At 38.8% G+C, this 22,759-nt stretch overlaps 1 protein-coding gene across 1 annotated transcript in view; it reads right to left on the bottom strand.

The window, feature by feature from the left end:
* Nucleotides 1-22,759, bottom strand: part of THADA (THADA armadillo repeat containing) — a 233,154-nt gene that overhangs the window by 113,047 nt on the left and 97,348 nt on the right. Inside the window, exons 25-26 of the mRNA XM_070069195.2 lie at nt 21,380-21,502; nt 6,647-6,738 (exon numbers count right to left, since the gene is read on the bottom strand). Coding sequence (XP_069925296.2) covers nt 6,647-6,738; nt 21,380-21,502 — 215 coding nt within the window. The remainder of the gene's footprint in view (nt 1-6,646; nt 6,739-21,379; nt 21,503-22,759) is intronic.

Genomic DNA, 22,759 nt, shown 5'->3' with positions numbered 1-22,759 from the left:
TAAATCTTTAAAAAAAATCCTATGGGCTAGCACTGTGGTGTAGTGGGCTAAGCCTCTGCCTGTGGTGCCAGCACCCCATATGGGTGCTGAATCATGTCCCAACCGTCCCTCTTCCGCTCCAAGCTCTCTGCTATGGCCTGAGAAAGCAGTGAAAGATGGTCTATGTGCTTGGGACCCTGTACCTGTGTGGGGGACTCGAAGAAGCTCCTGGTTCCTGGCTTCGGATCGGCTCAGCTCTGGTCACTGTGGCCATTTGAGGAATGAAACACTGGAAAGAAGACCTTTCTGTTTTTCCTTCCTTCTGTCTGTAACTACCTCTCAAATGAATAAATATATCTTAAAAAAAGATCCTATGATTAAAATGTCTCTCTGGGAGAATGAACTTATATTCTATACTAGAATAATTCAAACTAGTATTATTGTTGCTAATAGAAGCATTCTAGTTGAGATTACTCTGAACTAAAAATAAAAGTAACTATTAAATTATATCAGCAGCACTAGCTTTTGTGACCTTGAGCAAATCACTTTACTATTCTGCATCTCAATTTTTCCCCTTTTGAAAAAAAATGCTTATTTATTTATTTGCAAGGCAGAGTTACAGAAGGAAAGGGAGAGACAGAGAGTTATCTTCCATCCACTGGTTCAATTCCCAAATGACTTCAACAACCAGGTTAACACCGGGAGCCTCTTGCAGGCCTCATACACGGGTGGCAGAGGCCCAAGCACTTGGGCCATCTTCCGCTGCTTTCCCAGGCACATTAGCAGGGAGCCGGATTGGAAGTGGAACAGCTGGGACATGAACAAGTGCCCATACGGGATGCCAGCACTGTAAGTGGTAGCTATACCACAACAGTGGCCCTGTGCCTCAATTTTCACATCTGTAAAATGAGAATGACTGAATGACTTCTTAGGTCAAAGATAAAAGCACATAATGATAATTGTTATTATCAGCATCATTTTAATTAAAGATATGGATGAAAAATACAAATACAGACTCTGAAAAACATTAGATAAAATCTGGAGGAAATCACACCATAATCAAGAATTACTATAAACTCTGAAATCCCCTCCCCATTTTCACAGAGGTAACTATCTTGGTGAATTTCTTAGCACCAACACTGTTACCCTTCAGGAGTGTCATTCCTTATTTGTCAACCAGAAAACTAAGATTTCTAACTTTGGTTTTTACAGCACATTAGACACCTTGAGGCACCTTCTCTTCCCTCATCTCTGTCTGCAGTAGTGCTGGGGGAGGAGAGGCGTGGGGCAGTTCCCTGAGGAAAAGGCCGGTCATGGGCCAAATGGCACACAATCCATGTTGTCTTCTAACCTCCAGAAACAGGGTATGAAAGTCACCTCAAAGCAAACTTCTCCTCTGGCCCATTACCATCCCTGCTAAAATTATCCTACTACGAGGGAGACGGGAGGTTACTGGCCCACATTCAGGCTGTGAATGAAGGGGCATTTCCCACTGAGTTTGACAATGTAAAATCTAAAGTCAGACTCCAAAGCGATGACTCATGGCTCAAGAGGGGCTCTGTGCTGTGTGGCACGTGCTCTGCAGACGGCACTCAGGTCGTGTTCCAGAACTGCCACTTTCTAGCTGTATGACTGTGGGCAAATAACTGACTCTCACCAGCCTCAGCTCTTCTCTGCGAAATCAGGATGGGACTACCTTCCTCCCAAGGCTGTGATAAAAAGGCTTACATTAGACCCATGCAAAGTGTGTGGCACGTGCCAAGCAGACAACAGGCACTAAAGAAACACTTGCTCCCTTCACAACTTCTCTCTTCCTTCCACACAAGTGAAACAGAGACTCCAGCACAACACACAGCTGCCATATTCTCCAGGAGATTGTCAGTTCCCCTGGCACAGAGAATACTCCTGATTCATCTCTGGAGCCAGTACTCAGCCTAGGGCCTGGCACAGAGTAAAAACATAACAAATACGTGTTAAATGGAGAAAATGAGAATCCTTTGAGTCTGCGGGCATTAATATTATCCTGGTCACAGTCAAAAGAGACCCTGATTTTCAATTTGGCTGAACAGGCAGTTGCCACAAGCTACTATGTAGTTCAAAGCAAATAAGTTCTTTAATAATTACATTCTTTAAAAGATACAAAAAACCAAGTGCCCCACAGCTCTCAATTTTAGTTTTGAGAATCCAATTCTTTCCTAAACAATGGAGTGGGTAACCACAGAAACTTGTGGAATCTCTTTTCCTAGAAAACATGAAGAGCAGGAGGCAAGCCAGTCTGTCTGGAAACGGCTTCCAAATCTGCCTATAAGCAGGATGAACTGGGTCAGATGCCCTTCGGAGGTTCCTTCCAAACCTACACCACTGAGATGTTAGGAAAAACAACTAAAATAATTCTGTCATTTATACCCAGGAAAATAAAATAAATTTAACATCTCCTAACAGTCACTGGAAATAATTTTCTTTGGACCTAGTGATGCTTTTACAAACACATTTTCTTCTTAAATTGTATTAGACCATTATAAGCTATTAATTTGAACATGAGCTCTCTTTAATAAGACAGAACACAGATTGAATTTAACATAGGAAACAAGTTTATTCTTTTGTTTCTCTTCACCTGCTTCCTTGTGCTCCAAATCTACTAATCCCTGCAGACTTATAAAAAACACTGCTTCTCTCCAAATACTCCATTCAGTTCTCCCATTTATGAATTTCTAAGGCATGCATTACTCATACCACATTATGTAGGTGATTAATTTATGGTGTCTTCTATTTTCATCTGATTCACAACTATTTTTTTCTCCCATGCTGACCTATAAATTCTTTGAATAAAGTCCAAGTTTTATATTCCTCATGTATAATACTAAGCTCATGATAAGTGTTCACCAGGTCTTACTGGCTCACTTACTGATCTAATATGAAAGGGTAGCACAAGAGTTACACTATACCCCTCTGGAGCTAAGCTTCTGAAGTTTTGGCAAAGCAGACACTTCAAGTCAAAAATAAAGCTTTTCAGATAGCTATAAATTGGCATCTGTCATTTAGCTGGGACTAGCATAGTTGAAGGTTAACAGAGGCCAGAGGGAAAACCCCAGATTTTAAGAGCACGGGGGTTTAGCTCTGGCCCTATAAGGAATAATAAAGTGATCCTGCTCCCATGAGATTGAGGCTATTTAAGAAAGCACAGCACACAGGGGTCAGCATTGTGGCACAGTGGGTTAATCATCTGCCTGTTGTGCCCCCACCCCATATGGGTGCTGGGTCAAGTCCCAGCGGCTCGACTTCCGATCCAGCTCCCTGCTAATATGACAAGAAACCAGTGGAGGACGGTCAAAGTGCTTGGGCCCCTGCACCCAGATGGGAGACCCAGAAAAAAGCTCCTAGCTCCTGGCTTTGGCCTGGCCCACCTGGCCCAGCCCCAACCATTGTGGCCATCAGGGGAGTGAACCAACGGATGGAAGACCTCTCTCTCTGTATTCTTCTCTCTCTCTCTAACAGTGCCTTTCAAATAAATAGCAAGCAAGCAAGCAAGCAAGCACAGCACATGCCCTAGATCACAGAGCTGCACTCGCTCTGATTTTACATAGGATCACTTATTCATTCTCAAGGCAAGTCAGCCAGGTGAGAATAAACAACAGAAAGGAGCTTTAAAAAATCAAAATTTAGTATCATTTGAAAAACACTTAAGTAAAAATTGTTTTTCTCATTCTTAATAATCCAAAAAGCACATCTAGAACAAGACTAATTAGCCCAAAAGTTCAATTACTACAAATAGATTCCACATACTTACAAGTGGAGAAGTAGGCCTCCTGCTCCTATCTTTATATAACGACATGGGAACTTCTGCTCCCTACCATGTGCTGGGCACTGTTAATACAGCATTCTACCAAACTTGTGATTATTCTCATAACATGATTGAAAGCCTTTACTTAAGGAGACTTCAGGAATAGTCCAAACCTCTTAACAGAAGAGCAAATCAAAGCCCAGAGAGGTAACTAATGTTATCCTGTATATGGCAACAAAGGCAGAAGCAGAAACCAGATTGCCTATCTCTCGTCTTGTAACAAAATTTACTTATTTGTTAAGCAAGTATTTCTGTGTGCCTCCTCTACGCCAAACACTACGCTACACAGTAGGTACATAAAAACCGTAAGATAATGACCCTGTTTTCAAAAGATTCAGTCTATTGGCAAAACGAGGGAAACAATAAAAGCAGCAGTAGCAGGAAAAAAAAGCAAACCATATCTTTTAAATGCCTAGGACTTCCAATATTTTCAAAGAAAATGAACTTGTAATAGTTTGCTTTATCCTCACAATAGCCTTCCAAGTACCCAGCACAGATCTTACTATTCCTGGAATATAGATGGAGAAACTGAAGTACAAAGCGGTAAGAGAGTCTATTAAGGTCATCTCCAGTGGCAGCAAAATGCCTAGAAACCAAGTTTGTTTACTCCAAGTAGACATTTTTTCCCCACTAGATGGAAAAGGCAGATGTTCTTTTTATGTCCAGCTCCCTTCTGACCAAGAGCAAGGGTTTTCAAGAGTGTGCACAGGGCAATCCATGGTTGTGAAAGCAAACTCAACAGTCTGTGAGGTGTCACCAGCTGAGCTTAGTTAGTCTGTGGCTAAGTAACTAACCAACAAGACATCATTATTACCAATATTCTTAAAATGACCATTAGCCCTACACAGACTGGATGGGAAACGTTCTGCCCTTAGGGGGGTTGTATTATAGGGAACAAACACATAAACATTTCAACAAGTGACATAATTAAACAAACCATCCCAAACAATGGCACATTTAGGACAATAGAAGTTTTGCAGAGCAAATCTAAAGGGAGCTGCCAAGAAATATACTCTTCAAGGGTTAAACAGAGAATAGAAGCTTTATGTATAAAGAGAGACACACCAATCTTCAGATTACTGAAATAAAGACTCTTATTGGGAATGTTCATCACACTAAAAATATTATTCACTTCCTAATTCCTTCATTTCACTTTACAACTTTACACAAAACAATTATACAAATATTCCATATACCTATTTCTAGGAAAGTTATATATTTTGCAACATTTCCTTTCCAAGAGGAATGAACTTATAATGCAGGTTTCCATCAGCACGACTTTGGCAAAAAGTTTAAAGCTGTGTGACACCACTGCCTTATTCTTCCACACTCCTCAGGGGCAGCCTACATGAAATAAATCTCATCATTTGCTCACCTCATAAAATGTACATACATATTCAAGAATTATTTCGTAAGGACTAAAAGCATTTCTTCCTTTTCAAGTTAAGTTTTAAACATTAATTTCACTTGTTTGATAACCTAACATTTGATTTATTCAACTACTTCTAATGGAGCAACTATTTTAAGCCTTACAACTGTAGAGCTATTAACAAAATAGACAAAACTAAGGAGAAACAAATATTAGTGGTATTAAGTTTCTGACAGGAAGAATTTAAGAACAGGTAACAGAGCAAAAATTATAATCATCCATCCAAAAGAATAACGTTTCAGTTATTTTCAAAATACAATTTAGTTAAAAAAAATAAAACTCTGGTATTTCCTGATTACACTCAAGAGATTCATAGACATAGCCAGTTACCTTCTTTTGAAATATCTGGAAAATTTTATAAGGTGATAAGTAGCAATTTAAATGACAATTCAGAACTACCAAAGATTTCATTAGAATTACAACAAACATATAATAAAACTTTTACTCAATACTTTTCAACTCCTATATTCCATAACATTGTCTAATTCCTAGGACTTAGTTCCACCACAAGAAATTAAATTTCTTTGAATACAGAATAGCTTAGACTCTAAATGTGAAGAGCGGTAACTTTCTCAGGGAGACTGGCAGGGCCTGAACTTATCTCCAGACCCTCAGGAGGAAGACCAGTGGGCCAAAGCGGACCGGAAAGGAAATAATTACACGTGCAACCACAGTGACATCTAGTGTTAACAACTGCAAGCCGACCACATTACCATTAAGTCCTGTTAACTGCTAAAGAACCATTCAAAGCTTCTCTTTAAAAACAAACAGAGCTTGTTCATTATACCTAAAACTACCCACAATCAAATTGTTCCATAGGTTTCCTTCCAAACATTAAAAAAAGTTTTATAAAGAGAAAAACATCTTAGAGAGTAAACTAAAGACCATAAAGTAAAGAACATTGTTTGTTCCCCATGGTCAACATCTGTAACTACTCCCCCTGGTAACTGGTAATCTGGGACCTATTCTGATGACTGTTATCATAAACATTTAAACTTCCACCTGTAAAATTAATGATACAGCACAGGCTAGTGCTTGCTTTCTTGATCAAGAAAAAGTAATTTAGGATACTGCATGGATACTTAAAGAAGATTCAAAATAAATTAATGAATTAAATAAACAAAATAAAAATCCTAGCTGTTACATGGAGAAACAAGCTCTACATTTCAGGCCTTGCTGATACTTTGTTACATTTTTATTGCTTTGAAAGGTCCACTTATTAAACAGTTGATATTTTTGCTCAAGAGCTTAGAATTTGGCAGCCTAGGTTAATTCATTATAGTATTTTTATAATTTATGCTCTAGATCAATCTATAAAAGTATGCAATATTTCAAAAATTATATTTGGCCAGGATAATATTATATAAAAAGTAAAGTTAGCATTTGGTGGAGCTTACCTATTTGTTTTGGAAAGTTCATCCTTTCCTCTTTTAACTCCAAAAATTCTTGTGATCAAGGAACTAAAGAGAAGCGTGGATGAATTTCTCACCTAATGTAAAAATAAACACACAGTAAGGGTAAGAAATATTCATTGCATGAAAACAGCATTTACAGTTTTCAAACTACATATTCGAAATCATTACAAAATTGGCTAGAACAGGGCTAAGGAAAATATGGTTTGTGTTCATAAAACAAGACAACTTTCAGAAAAAAACTCTATAGTAACTGACTCAATGACTTCCTCTTAAACTGAGCCATACAGTCCAAGTTGATGCACAAAACACAGCTTTTCCCCGTAATTCTTTTATTTTATTTTTTTAAAGATTTTTTAAATTTATTTATTTGACAGGTAGAGTTACAGACAGTGAGAGAGACAGAGAGAAAAGTCTTCCTTCTGTTGGTTCACCCCCAAAATGGCCGCAACAGCCAGCACTATGCCGATCCGAAGCCAGGAGCAAGGTGCCTCTTCCTGGTCTCCCATGCAGGTACAGGAGCCCAAGCACCTGGGCCATCCTCCACTGCCTTCCCAGGCCACAGCAGAGAGCTGGACTGGAAGAGGAGCAACCAGGACTAGAACCCAGCGCCCACATGGGATGCTAGCACCGCAGGCAGAGGATTAACCAAGTGAGCCACAGCGCCAGCCCCTTTCCCCATAATTCTAATATTACTATTCTTTTCATTATGTCTTTTTGCTATCAAATGATACTTCAAAGTATTCACTTGTTTTTAAAGTTCTATTTTTCATTTACTTGAAAAGCAGAGTTACAAAGAAAGGAGGAGAGACAGAGTAAGAGAGAGAAAGATCTTCCATCTGCTGGTTCACTCCCGAGATGGCCTCAACAGCTGGGGCTGGGCCAGGCCAAAGCCAGGAGCCCAGAGGTTCTTCTGGGTCTCCCACATGGATGAGAGGCCCAAGCACTAGGGTCATCTTCCACTGATTTCCCAAGTGCATTAGCAGGGAGCTGTATCAGAAGTGGGGTAGCTTGGTCTCAAACCAGCGCTCCTATGGGATTGGGCACCACAGGCACAAGTTTAACTTGCTATATTACATCAGTCTTCACTTTTTTAAAAAATTTTTAATTTGAAATATAGAGTTACAGAGAGAAAGGAGAAACACAAGAGAGATCTTCCACCCACTGGTTTATTCCCCAAATAACCACAATAAACAGGGCTGGGCCAGGCTGGAGCCAGGAGGTTTATCTGGGTCTCCAACATGGGTGGCAGGGGCCCATACTCTTGAGTCATCTTCTGCTGCTTTCCCTGGCACATCAGCAGAGAGCTGGATCAGAAGTGGAGCAGCTGGGCCACAAACCGGTACCCATATGGGATGACAGTGTAGCAAATGGCATCTTAACCCGCTAGACCACAACTAGCCCCCCAAATTCATTTTTTATATCCCTCTTGACCATAAGTAACTCAAAAAATATCTCATCTCTTTCCATGTATTTTCTGTAACCATTTACCTACAAGATACCTAAAGACCTAATTCCAAAGAATCCATATAATTAGTATGGTCAAGAAAATATTTAAAACCCCAAATGTTGTTTATTAATTCCACAATGCCAGTAATCTACTCAAGTAATTTTAACCTTAAAATTACCTGAAATAACAGATTACCCAAAAGAGAGGCTGAACTCATTACTTAGGATGGGGTTAATCTTACGTATATAAAGTTAATTGAAAATAGCTCTTTGTAAAAAATAAGAACAGGAATAGGAGAGGGAAGAGGAAGAAGGGTAGAAGTGCAGGTGGGAGGGAGAGTAGGGTAGAAAAAATCACCACGTCCCGAAATTTGTGTATATGAAGTTCATGAAGTTTGTATACCTTAAATAAAAATTTCTAGGTTCAAAAAAAGGCAATATAATTAATAAACATGAATCATTTCTCCAAGATGATAATGAATGTATCTTTTCCCAAACCAAAGGTAAGATGCTTTGAAATATTATTAAAACATCTTGAATATCATGGCATTGTCAAGCTTCCGCAATTTCCTTGCCAAATTGGAGTAGAGTATGAGTATGTACTAAGTTCTCTATAGGGTGTGAGGCACTATACCACAGCATTGGGAATATCTAGAATTAGAAGACACACACTTGGTGCCATCACAGAGCTTATCTTCTGATGAGGTAGGTGTGCCGTGGCCATATGATATGTTCAGTAGCAATGTAAGTAGAAAAGTCATCAAAAGTAATGATGCCTCCTGGCTTCAAAATGGTGCAGCTCCAGCCATTGTGGCCAATTGGGGAGTGAACCAGTGGATGGAAGGTCTCTCTCTCTGCCTCTGTCTCTCTTTCTCTCTCTGTGTGACTCTTGACTTTCAAATAAATAAATAAATCTTTAAAAAAAAAAGATATTTAGGACTCTGTCTCTTTTTATGAATCTCTTAAAAATACAAAAGGAAAAGCCAAAACACAAACTCCACCTTGCTCTAAACAAAACTTTCTGACAAAGGTTTCCAAATGCTGTAAAGTTAAAAACTGGAGTACTCAGAGATGTCAAGAATGCACACCTTCAGCAAAACTGTAGAGGACCGATTTACAAAGTGAATGGACATGCCCCAGAAATAAAACCACCTTGACTGATTCAATAGGCTGGACACAGGAAACATAGGATATCTTATAGTAAAGTTAAGATGCATCAGGACTATCATACAGTCTGAATGTTTGTGTCTGCCCCAAATTCCTATGTTGAAATTCTAACCCCTCAGGTAATGTTATTAGGGGTTGGGACCTTTGGGATGTGATGGAGGACCTTCCCCCCTGATCCCACCATAAAGGGGATTAGTCTCCATATAGAAGAGGCCCAAGAGAGACATCTTTCATCCCTTATACCACGTGAGGACACAAGCAAGTACGTCTCCTCTGAATCAGGAAAGTAAGCTCTCCCCAGACAACAATTCTACCAGCACCTTGATCTGAACTTCCTAGCCTCCAAAACTGTGAGGAATAAATTTGTTTGTAAGTCACCTCGTTTGTGACATTTTATTATAGCCACACAGACTTTAATCATAAAGTTCCAGCAGCAACAGCCAATGATGATTATAATAAGTGTAACAAAATGGTGATATTCTATGTAGTCTTCTGCATTACTTATTCACAGAAAATATAGTTTTTGGAAAAAGGCTTTTTCTCATCAGCTATTTGCCTACCCTGTTATTCAGTGACGATTTTTTCCATATATTCACCAGTTTTCAGAATACTGAGTTCAAAACACATCAACCTCCAAAGGTAATTGAATTTTCATTCTTTAATAGGGATATCTGTTTATTTATTTATTTGAAAGAGAGAGAGAGAGAAATATCTTCTATCTACTGGCTCACTTCCAAAATGCTCACGATAGCCAGGGGTGGGATTAGGGCTGGGCCAGGTCAAAGCCAAGAGCTAGAAATTCAAGATGGGTCTCCCAAATAGGTGGGAATCAGGGATGGACCTAAGATTTGAATCCAGGCACTCTGATATGAGATGTGAGCATCCCAAAAAGCTTCTGAACCATTATGCCTGAACATCTCCTAATAGGATCTTTAAAATTACTTTTCCTTTCATTGAGATATATGCATATATCATAAAATTCATTATCTTAAATTGGTCATCATTTTAATGTAATCAAGGCTCAGACTCGCCCACATTGTAACATATGTAAGTAAGCTATTCTTCAATATCCCATTGTAAGCTTATATCACATTTTTAAATTCTATTTATGGGGCCAGCGCCTGGCTCACTTGGTTAATCCTCCGCCTGCGGTGCCAGCATCCCATATGGACGCCGGGTTCTAGTCCTGGTTGCTCCTCTTCTGGTCCAGTTCTCTGCTGTGGCCAGGGGGAAGAGGGCAGAGGTGGAGGATGGCCCAGGTGCTTGGGCCCCTGCACCCGCATGGGAGACCAGGAGAAGCACCTGGCTCCTGGCTTCGGATTGGCGGAGCTCCGGCCATAGCGGCCATTTGGGGAGTGAACCAACGGAAGGAAGACCTTTCTCTCTGCCTCTCTCTCTCACTGTCTATAACTCTGTCAAATAAATAAATAATAAAAAATTATATGCATAATTTGATGAACATTTGAGTTGTTTCCACTTTTCAACCATTAGGAAAAATGATGGTAACAAACATTCATGCACAAGTTTTTCAGGTGAACATGTTTCTCTTGGGTATACATCAAGAAGTGCTACTGGTAGGTCATGAAGTAACTCTTCAGCCTTTAGAGCAGGGGTGGGAGAATGTCTGGCCTGGGGGTGGTATAAGGCCCATGAAATCAGTGGGTCTGCCCCTGCTAAGGCAACTATAGGTGGGACACAAAATTCAAGAAACCTATAGCAAGCTAATTTTTAAGCTAATAATTTTGTATGTCATAAAACTCCAAACGGCCTTTGGCAGAAAATATGTTCCCCACTCCTGCTTTACAGGAACTGCCGAAGTTGTGGTACCACTGTACAATCTCACCAAAAATGTATGGAAGTTCCAATACCGCCAATTCTCAAATTTCTCAATATTTTCCTGAATACTTGTTAATGTCCAATCTCTTTATTTTAGTGAGCATGAAATGGTATCTCATAGTGATTCTGACTTGCATTTCCTTGGTGACTTATGTTAAGCATTATTTCATGGGCTTATTAATCATTTGCATAATTGCTTTGAGAACTGTATTCAAATTTGTGTCCTCTCTCTCTCTCTCTCTGTTTCTCTCTCTCTCTCTCTCGTTTCTTTTGTGAGCAGCAGAGAAAGACAGACAAAGAGAACTTCCATCTGTTGGCTCACTTCCTAGATGCTCACAACACCCAGGACTGAGCCTGGCCAAAGCCAGGAGCCACATATTCAATCCATTTTTCCCACATGGGAGGCTAGAACCCAATTACTTTAGCCATCACTACTGCCTCACCGGGTCTGCATTTGCAGGAAGCTGAAGTCAGGAGCTGAAGCTGGGCATCAAATCCAGGTACTCGAATACGGGACCTGGACATCATAATTTGTATCTATAACCACCAGACTAAATGCATGCCTCTGTGGCCCATTTTTAAACTGGACTGCTTTATTAGTGAGTTGTAAGAGTTCGTTATATTTTTAGATTGTAAGCTTTTACAGATACATCATTTATAATTATTTTCTTCCACTGTAGATTGTCTTTTCACTTTGTTGACAATGTCCTTTCAATCACAAATTTTAAAATTTGATCTAATCAAATTTATAGATTTGTTTTCTTTTGTTGCTTATATTTCAGGTGTCATATCTAAGAAACTTATCTAATCCAAGGTACACAAACTTATACTTAGGTCTTCTCTAAAGTTTCATAGTTTTAGCTCTTACATGAGTTTTTGATCCATTTGAATGATAACAAATAAGAGACTGAATTCCTTCTTTTGCTTGTTCTTTCTCCATTAAACTGTCTTGGCAATCCTGTTTTTAATTGAGAGGTTTATTTCCAGATAGTTGATCGTGTTCCATTGATTTATATATCCAGCCTGATGCAAAAACCACAATCCCTTGTTTACTATTGTTTCAGTAGTACGTTTTGAAACTGGGACCTGTGAATCTTTTTTTTTTTTTAAGATTTATTTATTTGAAAGGCAGAGTTGGGGGGCAGGGAGATCTTCTACCTGCCCATTCACTCCTGAAAATGGCCACAATGGCCAGAGCTGGGCTGATCCAAAGCCAGGAGCCAAGAGCTTCTTCTGTCTCTCCGGTGTGGGTGTGGGGCCCAAGTACTTGGGCCACCTTTTGCTGTTTTCCCAGGTGCATTAGCAGGGAGCTAGATTGGAAGTGGAGCAGCAGGGACTTGAACCAGTGTCTATATGGGATGCCGGCACTGCAGGCAGCAGTTTTACCTACTACACTACAGTTCCAGTCCCATAAGGCCTGTGAATTGCCCAACTTTGCTTTTGTTTTTCAAAATTGTTCTATCTGTTATGAATCCTTGGTACTTCCATATGTATTTTGCAATCAGCTTGTCAATTTCTGTCTCCCAAAAGAGCCTTATGGGACTTTAATAGAGATTATGTTGAATATGTAGATTGATTTGGGGAGCACTGTCACCATAACAATATTAGGTCTTTCAATGATGAACACAGGATATCTTTCTATTTATTTCAACCTTAATTTCTTTGAATGATGCTTTATAATTTTCAGTATACAATATATACTTTCTGAAACTATTATAAGTGCAATTATTTTATTTTTCTCTTTTTATTTACATTTGATTAATATAAGCATAATTATATGTAACATATAATTATTTTATATAATAAATAATTATACATATAATATAGCATATATTTTCATATATTACAACATACAAAACATATATACTATAATTATATGTGATTATATATAATATATAATTATATAATCTTATATAACTATACAATTATATATTTATATATAATTTATACATAAGTTATTATTTATATATATTTAATATATAATTTTATGCAAAGTTTATATACTATGGAATATATAAATAATATGGAGTGAAATATATTAATATAATGTATAATATGTAATATATAATAACATATAATAATTACATAAAATATATGCTACATACCATATATTAATCACATGTTATTAATATAATGTATTATCCATTTTATTATATAATTATGATTTCATATGTAATTATATGATATATAATAAAATAAATAATGTAGTTCTTAAGCCTTTGATTATAAATTAAAAATGTTATCTCAAAAATTAAGAAAAAAAGAATGAGAAAGAAAAAGGAAGGAAGGAATTATTTTCATTTTTGGATTTTTCATTGCTAAAGTGCAAGTAATTTTTGTGTTTCAATCTTGTGCCCTGCAACCTTATTGAAATTGTTTATTAGCTCTAATTTGTGTGTGTGTGTGTAGTGTGTGTGTTGTTTAAGATTTTCTATGTATAAGTACATGTCATCAGAAAATAGTTTTGCATCTTCCTTCCCAATCTAGGTGACTTCTATTTCTTATGCTTGTTTAGTTCTCCTTGGTAGAATCTCCAGTACAATGTTGAACAGAAGTGACGAGAGAGGACATTCTTGTCCTGCTCCTGATTTTAGATGGAAGTTTTCCATCTTTTACTATCAGGTGCGTTGTTAGCTATGGGTTTTCAATTGATACCCTTCATTGGTTTGAGATAGTTCTCTCCCATTTCCAGTCTACTGAGTGCTTTTATCATGAAATGATATTGGAAGTTGTCAAATGCCTTTTCTGAATCTACTTAAGCAATCAAGTGGTTTTTTTCATTTATTCACATGGCATATTAGATTGATTTTCAATTGTTTAAAAATATATACCCTTTTACAACCACAGAAGTTACACACAGAACATTACAAAGAGTTATTATACATGTAGAGCAAAATAACTAGCATAGTAGAAGAGTTTCCCTATACTTCTGATGATAGTTTAAATGGCTGAAGGACACTTACTTCAGGTACTGCTTTTCCTGTTTTAGTATTTCATTCATATTTTCTGTCCCACACCACGATGGAGTTAATGAGGAGAAAGCCGAAGTAGACACAGAATTGAGAAAGAGGTTGTGAGTGACTGACAAACCACACTCTCACTGATAATATGAATCACTGATGGTAAATATTAATGTGAACGAAGCAAAAGGTCATTAACAGGACTAATATTTTTTGAAAACGTCATAATAAGCAGTGGCATTGAAAACATGTCAGTTTTGGGCAGGGTGAATGAAGGGGAACGCAAGCTAAAAGGAGAGTAAAGACAGAAAGAGTAAGGAACAGCAAAGGTGAAAATGGAGATATCAGAAGGGCTGCCCCAGAATTCTAGCTACAATCAATCCTCCACACAAGGAAGAAACCAGAAAAACCTTCCTGCTGCCCATGGCCTTCTCCACCAAGCCTCCACCATTCAGGTGCAAATGACAACTGCTACCAGTTTTTTCTTATATTCATTGAGGACATGAACTTTTTCTTTCCTTTCTTTTAAATGATTTTTTCTTTCCTTTCCTTCACAAAAAAGCTTCTACACAGATTTACGTCAGTTACAGAAGAATTAGGTAAATGAAAAGAAAATCTGGATGGGGCTGGTGCTGTGGTGTACCTCCTGGCTTCTGGTTTCAGATCAGCCCAGCTCCGGCCATTGTGGCCAACTGGGCAGTGAACCAGTGGATGGAAGACCTCTCTCGGTCTCTGCTGCTCTCTGTCTTTAATTCTGCCTCTCAAATAAATAAGCAAATCTTAAAAAAAAAAAAATCAGGTTATACAAAACGATGCGTGTGTGTGCACACACAGGTACATGTATATACTTTTTTTTTTTTTTTTTTTGACAGGCAGATTTAGACAGTGAAAGAGAGAGAGAGAGGTCTTCCTTTTCCGTTGGTTCACCCTCCAAATGGCTGCTGCGGCAGAGATCCAAGGCCAGGAGCCAGGTGCCTCCTCCTGGTCTCCCATGCTGGTGCAAGGCCCAAGGACCTGAACCATCCTCCACTGCACTCCCGGGCCACAGCAGAGAGCTGGACTGGAAGAGGAGCAACCAGGACAGAATCCGGCGCCCCGACCGGGACTAGAACCCAGGGTGCCGGTGCCGCAGGTGGAGGATTAGCCTAGTGAGCTGCAGCGCCAGCTACATTTTTTTCTTAAATAACCTAAATACTTCCTTCACAAACATCCAAAAAGTATGAATGCAGAGCCCCTCATACACTGTCAGTATTTAGTGTGGTCATTTACACACCTTCAATCTTTACCCTCAATACACAGTTAAGTCCTTTAGGACAGGATCCATATATGACATTTAAAATATTTTGCCTAATGTATATAAAGCAAGTTAATAACAAATATATTCTGAAAAAAAAAATGAGATTTGGATTCTAATTTGCCTTCCATTACTTCCTAACATGGGACCTTGAAAAGAGACATTACAACAAGGATCTTAAGGGCCTCGTCCATTAAGCCAAGAAAACTGTGCTGGGATTTCTGAGGAGAGGGCTAGCCACGTTCTGGAGTTCATGGTGACCTGCTCCAAGACATGTCTCTTGCAAGAAGACAAAAGAAGAAACAGGGCTTCTACTAGTCAATAGAGCACCTACAAGTAGATTGGCAGAAAAGGACATTTTCCTCTGGGTGCTTAGGCATTTAGCATAACGAGCAGAGCACAGCTAGGTTTCAGCACTACATAGCCCTTGACTGGTAATCTTTTTATTTTCTTTTTAATTTATGTGTTTAAGGAATATACATTTCATAAGTACAACTTCAGGAATAAAGTTATTCTTCCCACCATACCCACCTCCCACCCAGACTCCCACCTCTCCTCCCTCTTCCCTTGGACAGGTACTCTTGAGATAGCCTCTCAATTACCAGACAGCTTACTGATAGCCAGAGGGACAGGGGACATGCACAGCACTACCAGGAAGCTGTAAAAGGGCCTTTTTCTTATCCTCCTCTGAAACCCACGGCATGCTGTTCATGAATTGGCCTGAAGGAAGCAAGCTGAACATATACCAGGTGAGAATATAAACCCAGGATGGGACTTGGAGGGACCCTGGCACATTCACTGGAGTTTCTGAAGTTTACTCACACACATACACAATAAATTACTTTGTCACTTAAGTTTTTAACTAGTTTCCAAAATATATGTCAAAATGATCATCTCTCATTCTCTACTAATCACTTCTCTATTGTGGGCCCCCATGGTATTTTGGCAGAACTAGTTCGACAGCTTCCTGACTGGTCTTCCTTCTTCCTTCTTACCACCTTACAATCCAGTCTCCACTTTTAACCACATCTGTCAGAGCTCATCATTCCCCTGCTGGGAAACTCTCTCATGCAGGGCTTTGCAGCAACAGTGGGAGTCAGGGCTTCAAACCCCATGTCTGTCCCAACCACACCCATGGAGGTTCTGACTCATCCAGCAATCTCTAGATTCAGACGAGATATCACATCACAGGACATGGTGTCTAGCTTCCTTAGTAGCTCCCCAGTAGTAGTGCCAATTCCTGTTCGGATTATGTTAATGCCCCAAGGGGTGAACATTAACAAGAGAGAGAGAGAGAGAGAGAGAGAGAGATGGGAGATAGGACTGTTGTTCCAAGAGGTGGTAGATTCACATGGTCTGGCTGGAAGATGTACCATGTGACATGATATCAGTTCAGTCTTCCTGCAAGGCTAAGGCCCACTTGGTAATGTCTTCCTTCTTTCCTTGCCTTATTTCTTTTTTGTTTTCTTTCATTCTGGCTTCTCCAGGTTGGTATCACTCAATAAAATCATAGGTTCTAGGTTCTAATTCCATTTGTCTTCTAAGGAAACAGGAAAAGAACCCTACAAGGTAAATAAAGTGGACATTCTCTGTATTCTTGTAACAGCAAAACCTTCCTTCCTCTACAATAGCACATATTCTAGAATTTGACAGATAATAGCTGTGTGTCCTTAAAATTGTTTCACCTCTCTGAGCTTTGTTTTCCTTATCTATAAAATGAGGATTATAGGGGCCAGTGCTGTGCTGCAGTGGTTTAAGCCACCATTTACAACTGCCAGCATCCCATACTGGCATCGCTTTGTATCCCGGCTGTTCCACTTCCAATCCAGCTCCCTGCTAATGGCCTGAGAAAGCAGCAGAAGATTGCTCAAGAGCTTGGGCCTCTACATCTATGTGGGAGACCAAAGAAGCCCCTGGCTCCTGGCTTCAGCCTAGCCCAGCTCTGGCCATTGAGGCTATTTGGGGAGTAAACCAGCAGATGGAAGATTCTCTCTCTCTCTCCTCCTCCTCCTCCTCCTCCTCCTCCTCCCCCTCCTCCTCTTCTCTCTGTAACTCTTTCAGAGAAATAAATAAATATTTTTTTTAAATGATAGATACAATGATAACAGAACTAAGAAAATGTAAACGATATCGGGTACATGAAAAATACAATGTCTTATTTATTCTTATATTTCGAGGGCTTAATAGATCATCTGCAACATAGTAGATGTCCCTAATGCCTAATACGTTTAAAATAATACAATTTTCCATTTTCCCTCTGTTTTAAAAGTACCTATTAGGTGGCAAAGATTGAGCGATCTCTATGGTCTCAATACAAAAAAATTGAGGAATCTTGAAAACAAATTAAATATATACATAAATGTTTTCTGAAAACTGTTCCTTTACTACAAGTTCAAAAGTATAGATGCAGCCAACTTCAGGCACAGACATATTCCTGAGAGGATGTGTATAAACCAAACGTCTACAGATCAAAACATACTTCATGTGTATTAAGGAAAACACTCTTTAAACAACTACAATAAAAATGGTAAGGTAGACTGTTTTTGTAAAATGTTACTTTATAATTTTGGTCTTCCTTAGATTAGGTTTATAGGTAAGAAAGCCTAACAATATATTAAAGTAACAGCATGGATCATTATAGTATGAGGTTTATTTTCTCTGGTAAAACAAACAACCTCAACAGAAACTAAAGATTCTCTCACAGGAGTATCTCAAGAAATACAATTATACAAAAGGACTTTTTTGCAGCCTCTGGGGGATAGATGTCCACATGGGTGCTATTCACATACAAAAGCCACACAGAAAAAGGGGAAGAAAATGCACCAGCGGGATAATATATCTGTATGGTGGTTTAACAGGTAACTTTTACTATTCTTATATGCTTTTCTTTCTTTTGAAAATTTAGGTAGTGCACGGGTGTTACTGCATAGGGTCTCAAAAATGCTTTTCTCAAAAAAATGAATCACTCATTTCTGATATTTGATTTTCCTAAGACATTGACAAAATCACCAGGTTTCACTCTCTGAAAGCCCGTTCACAGAAATTACTTCCTGGGTCATCTGGAATCAATGGTTTGAAGAAAACAGTGCTATTTCTGGTGATCAGTGTTATGATCTCTAGCTGTCCTGATGGTCAAGACACATTCCTACCTCTCTGCTTCCTGTAGTCTCTGCTTCCTGTAATGCAAAAGGTAAATAGTGTCCTCAAGAGCACTTATGCAATGCTCCTAGACAGAATTCCAGAAGTCTGTATGTCTTACAGGAAGATGCACCATTTTCCAGGCAAGAGTTGGCAACCTTGAGGATCCCTCCTGGCACTGGGAGACTGCATGCCTTTGGCAACCACTGCAACACACTGACTCAATCAGAGGCTTATCATGCAGGTATCAGTTTGTGCAGCTCACTACTTGGAAAGCGGCCTTTCTAGTAAATACTCCACTCTGCAGGTAATGTATTAGGGCCTAGCTTCTCTTCTCCTCTCTTTCATGCTTCTTTTTAAAAGCCAAATTTCAAGTATCTACAAACCACATGCGTTCTATATTCTAGAAGACACAAGAAGAAAACTGAAGAACCATGGTATTTCTCCTAGGACTCATGATAAAAACAAACAAAAGTTTACTTATTGAAACTCAACAATTGTACTGGGTAACATTCACTATCTTTAGAGTTTTGAATCCAAAGACTTCTGGACAGTGATCATATTGCAAAAGAAAATGTGATCAGTGTTTAATTTCTCCCTTTAAGTGTATGTATTGTTTTCTCAACATCTGATAGAATATATTTATAGTGTTTACTCAGCACATTGATACACAGAAGCCATAGCATCCAAAAGAAAAAACACACTGAGAAACTAAGAATTTGTCTGCTTCCAGATCAACATCACTCATCAGTGGGGAAATGCAAATGAAAACCAGAATGAGATACCACTTTGTACCCATTAAAATAGCTGTTATCATACATTATATACATGCATTGCATGGCACCCCATAATTATATACAACTGTTATGTGTCAGTTAAAATTTTAAAATTTAATGGCTACTATAATAAAGTGGAAAACAACAAATGTTGGTGACGATGTCTAGAAACTGGCATTTCTGTGCATTGCTGATAGCATATATAATGCTGCTGTGGAAAACAGGTTGGCAGTTCATCAAAAAGCTAGACATAGAATTATCTTATGATAGACCCAGAAAAACTGAAAGCAGAAACTCACACATGTGTACATCAATATTCACTATAGTACTATTCGCAACTTTAACACCCATCAATAAATGAGAAGATAAACAAAAATGTAGTAAATATACAAAGAATATTATTCAGCCTTGAAAAAAAAATTCTGATACATGCTACAATGTGGATAAACCTTAAAAACATTATACAAGTGAAATAACCCAATAAAAGCACAAATATTATATTTCCACTTATAGGAAGTATTAGACCGGGCAAATTCAGATACAGAAAGTAGAACAGAGATTGCCAGGGGTTGAGGGGGTGGGAGATGGAGAGTTAATGCCCTGTTGAGGATATGAAAAAGTCCTGAAAATGTACCAGTGTGGGTGAGATATTGTACACGAATTGGGTATACTTGCAAATGGTTTAAATGGTAAACTGAAAAGAAAGGTAACTGTTTAAACAAAAATAACAATGTAGTGTGGGTTTTCAACATACATAAAAGTAAAATGTAGAACAATAAAAATATAAAGGGAGAAGAGAAACAGAAGTACACTGTTATTATGTTCCTACACTTTAAATGACATGGTGAAATATCATATAAGAGTAGATTGAAATAAGTTAAAAATATCTACCATAAACCCTAAAGCAACCACTAAAATAAAAAAACCAAGAGGGACATGCTCAAGCTGACTTTCCTCAAATGGTAGAGTTAGAAACATACCAGGGGATTCCAATTCAATCCCATCAAGGTGGCATGTACCAATGCCATCTCACTAGTCCCAGTGATCAATTTCTGTTCACAATTGATCATAATGATAGGACTAACAACCAAAGGGATCACATAAACAAGAATAGTGTCTGCAAATACTAGCTGATAGAATAAAAAAGGGAGAGAACGATCCAACATGGGAAGTGAAATACACAGCAGACCCATAGAATGGCAGATGTCCTAAACAGCACTCTGGCCTCAGAATCAGCCCTTAAGGCATGCGGATCCGGCTGAAAAGCCCATGAGAGAATTGCAGGCATGGAAAGCCAAGACACTCTGGGGAAAAAAAAAAAACCTAAATGAAAGATCTCCACGAGTGAGATCCCAGTGGAAAGAATGGGTCATCAAAGAAGGAGGTACCTTTCTCTGAAGGGAGGAGAGAACTTCCACTTTGACCATGGCCTTGTCTAAATATGATCAGAGTCGGTGAACTCAGAGGGCTTCCATAGCCTTGGCAGCTCATGACAAGAGCCTAGGGTGATTACTGATGCCATAAACAAGAGTGTCAATTTGTTAAGTCAACAACAGGAGTCACTGTGCACTTACTCCTCATGTAGGATCTTTGTCCTTAGTGTGCTGTACATTGAGATTTAATGCTATAACTAGTACTCAAACAGTATTTTTCACTTTATGTTTCTGTGTGGGAGCAAACTGTTGAAATATTTACTTAATGTATGCTAAACTGATCTTCTGTTATTAAGGGAATCGAAAATGAATCTTGATGTGAATGGAAGGGGAGAGGGAGTGGGAAAGGGGAGGGTTGCGGGTGGGAGGGACATTATGGGGGGGAAGCCATTGTAATCCATAAGCTGTACTTTGGAAATTTATATTCATTAAATAAAAGTTAAAATAAATAAATAAAAAAAAGAGTAATGGCTAATAAGCCAACAAACAACATAAATGAAACCATAAAAATATCCAAGGTTTATCTTTTAAAAACCCTCCTTGATAATACACAGTGTGTACATATATATATATATATTTATTTATCATCTAGTGAAAGGATAGTTTACTAAAATCTACCAACAAGCTTAATTCTGTCAATGAAAATAAATGACAAAAGCACTTACTGCCCAGACAGGTGATGTAAAGCCCAGAATTGCAGCTTTAGCTCCATCAGCAACATAAGGAATAATATTTTCTCCCAGTCGTGTATCTCTGAACAAAGCTCTAAGGATGTTTAAAGCATGAACCTAGAACAAAGAGCTGAAAATTAGTTGTAGGTTGAAAATTATGAGAATTCTAAATCTGTACATACCCAACAGCACGGCCTGAAAACAAAAAAAATAACTGAATGGCAAGAAGAGACAATACAAAAAAAAAAAAAAAAAGGAATAGCAGATTTAATTTTTAAAACACCCAAAACTGACAGATCCATTTTTTAAAAATTGGACTTTGGGGGCCAGCGTTGTGGCATAGTAGGCTGAGCCTCTGCCTATGGCACCGGTATCCTATATGGACGCTGGTTTGTGTCCCAGATGCTCCTCTTCTGATCTGGTTCTCTTCTTATGGCCTGGGAAAGCAGTGGAGCACGGCCCAGGTGCTTTGTCCCTTGCACTGCACTTGCATCAGCCCAGCTCTGGCTATTGTGGCCATTTGGGGAGTGAACCTGCAGATGCAGGACCTTTCTCTTTGTCTATCCCTCTCTCTGTAGCTCTGCCTCGCAAATAAATAAATAAATTTTTTTAAAAAAACTAGACTTTAACAATGCAATAAAAAAGCCTGACACAATGAAGATATGTAGAATCCTGCACCTAACAAATAATACATTCTTTTCAAGCACACATGAAATATGTATTTTTTATTCATCTAGCCACAAAGCCTCAACAAAAGAATAGTGATAATATATCATGTGCTGATCACAATGGAATTAAGTTATAAATATTGCTTTAAATGCTTCTAAAATTTACACATCTTAAAATAACGGCCAAAGAAAATTAAAAAAAAAAAACTTAGAGCTGAATAATAAAGTTGGTACACATTAACATTTATAGGATCTTAGATGCTGATACTTATAAAAATCACTGAAAATGGGCTGGTGCCATGGCTCACATGGTTAATCCTCCACCTGGGGTACCAGCATTCCATATGAGTGCCAGGTTTTTGTCCTGGTTGCTCCTCTTCCAGTCCAGCTCTCTGCTGTGGCCTGGGAGGGCAGTGGAGGATGGCCCAAGTCCTTGGGCCCTGCACCCACATGGGAGACCAGGAGGAAGCACCTGGCTCCTGGCTTCGGATCGGTACAGCGCCGGCAGTAGCGGCCATTTGGAGAGTGAACCAACGGAAGGAAGACCTTTCTCTCTCTCTCTCTCTCTCTCTCTCTCTGTCTATAACTCGACCTGTCAAATAAACTTAAAAAAAAAAATCACTGAAAATGAATGTGCTAAGTGTCCAATGAAGATGATAGAAGGCCGGCGCCACAGCTCACTAGGCTAATCCTCCGCCTAGCGGCG

This window comes from Oryctolagus cuniculus, chromosome 2 (assembly GCF_051225735.1).
Source record: "Oryctolagus cuniculus isolate XC-2025 breed Fujian yellow rabbit chromosome 2, ASM5122573v1, whole genome shotgun sequence".
Classification (NCBI taxonomy): Eukaryota; Metazoa; Chordata; class Mammalia; order Lagomorpha; family Leporidae; genus Oryctolagus; species Oryctolagus cuniculus.
The sequence above is the reverse complement of the archived record's forward strand: the minus strand, read 5'-3'. Positions and strand labels throughout refer to the sequence as shown.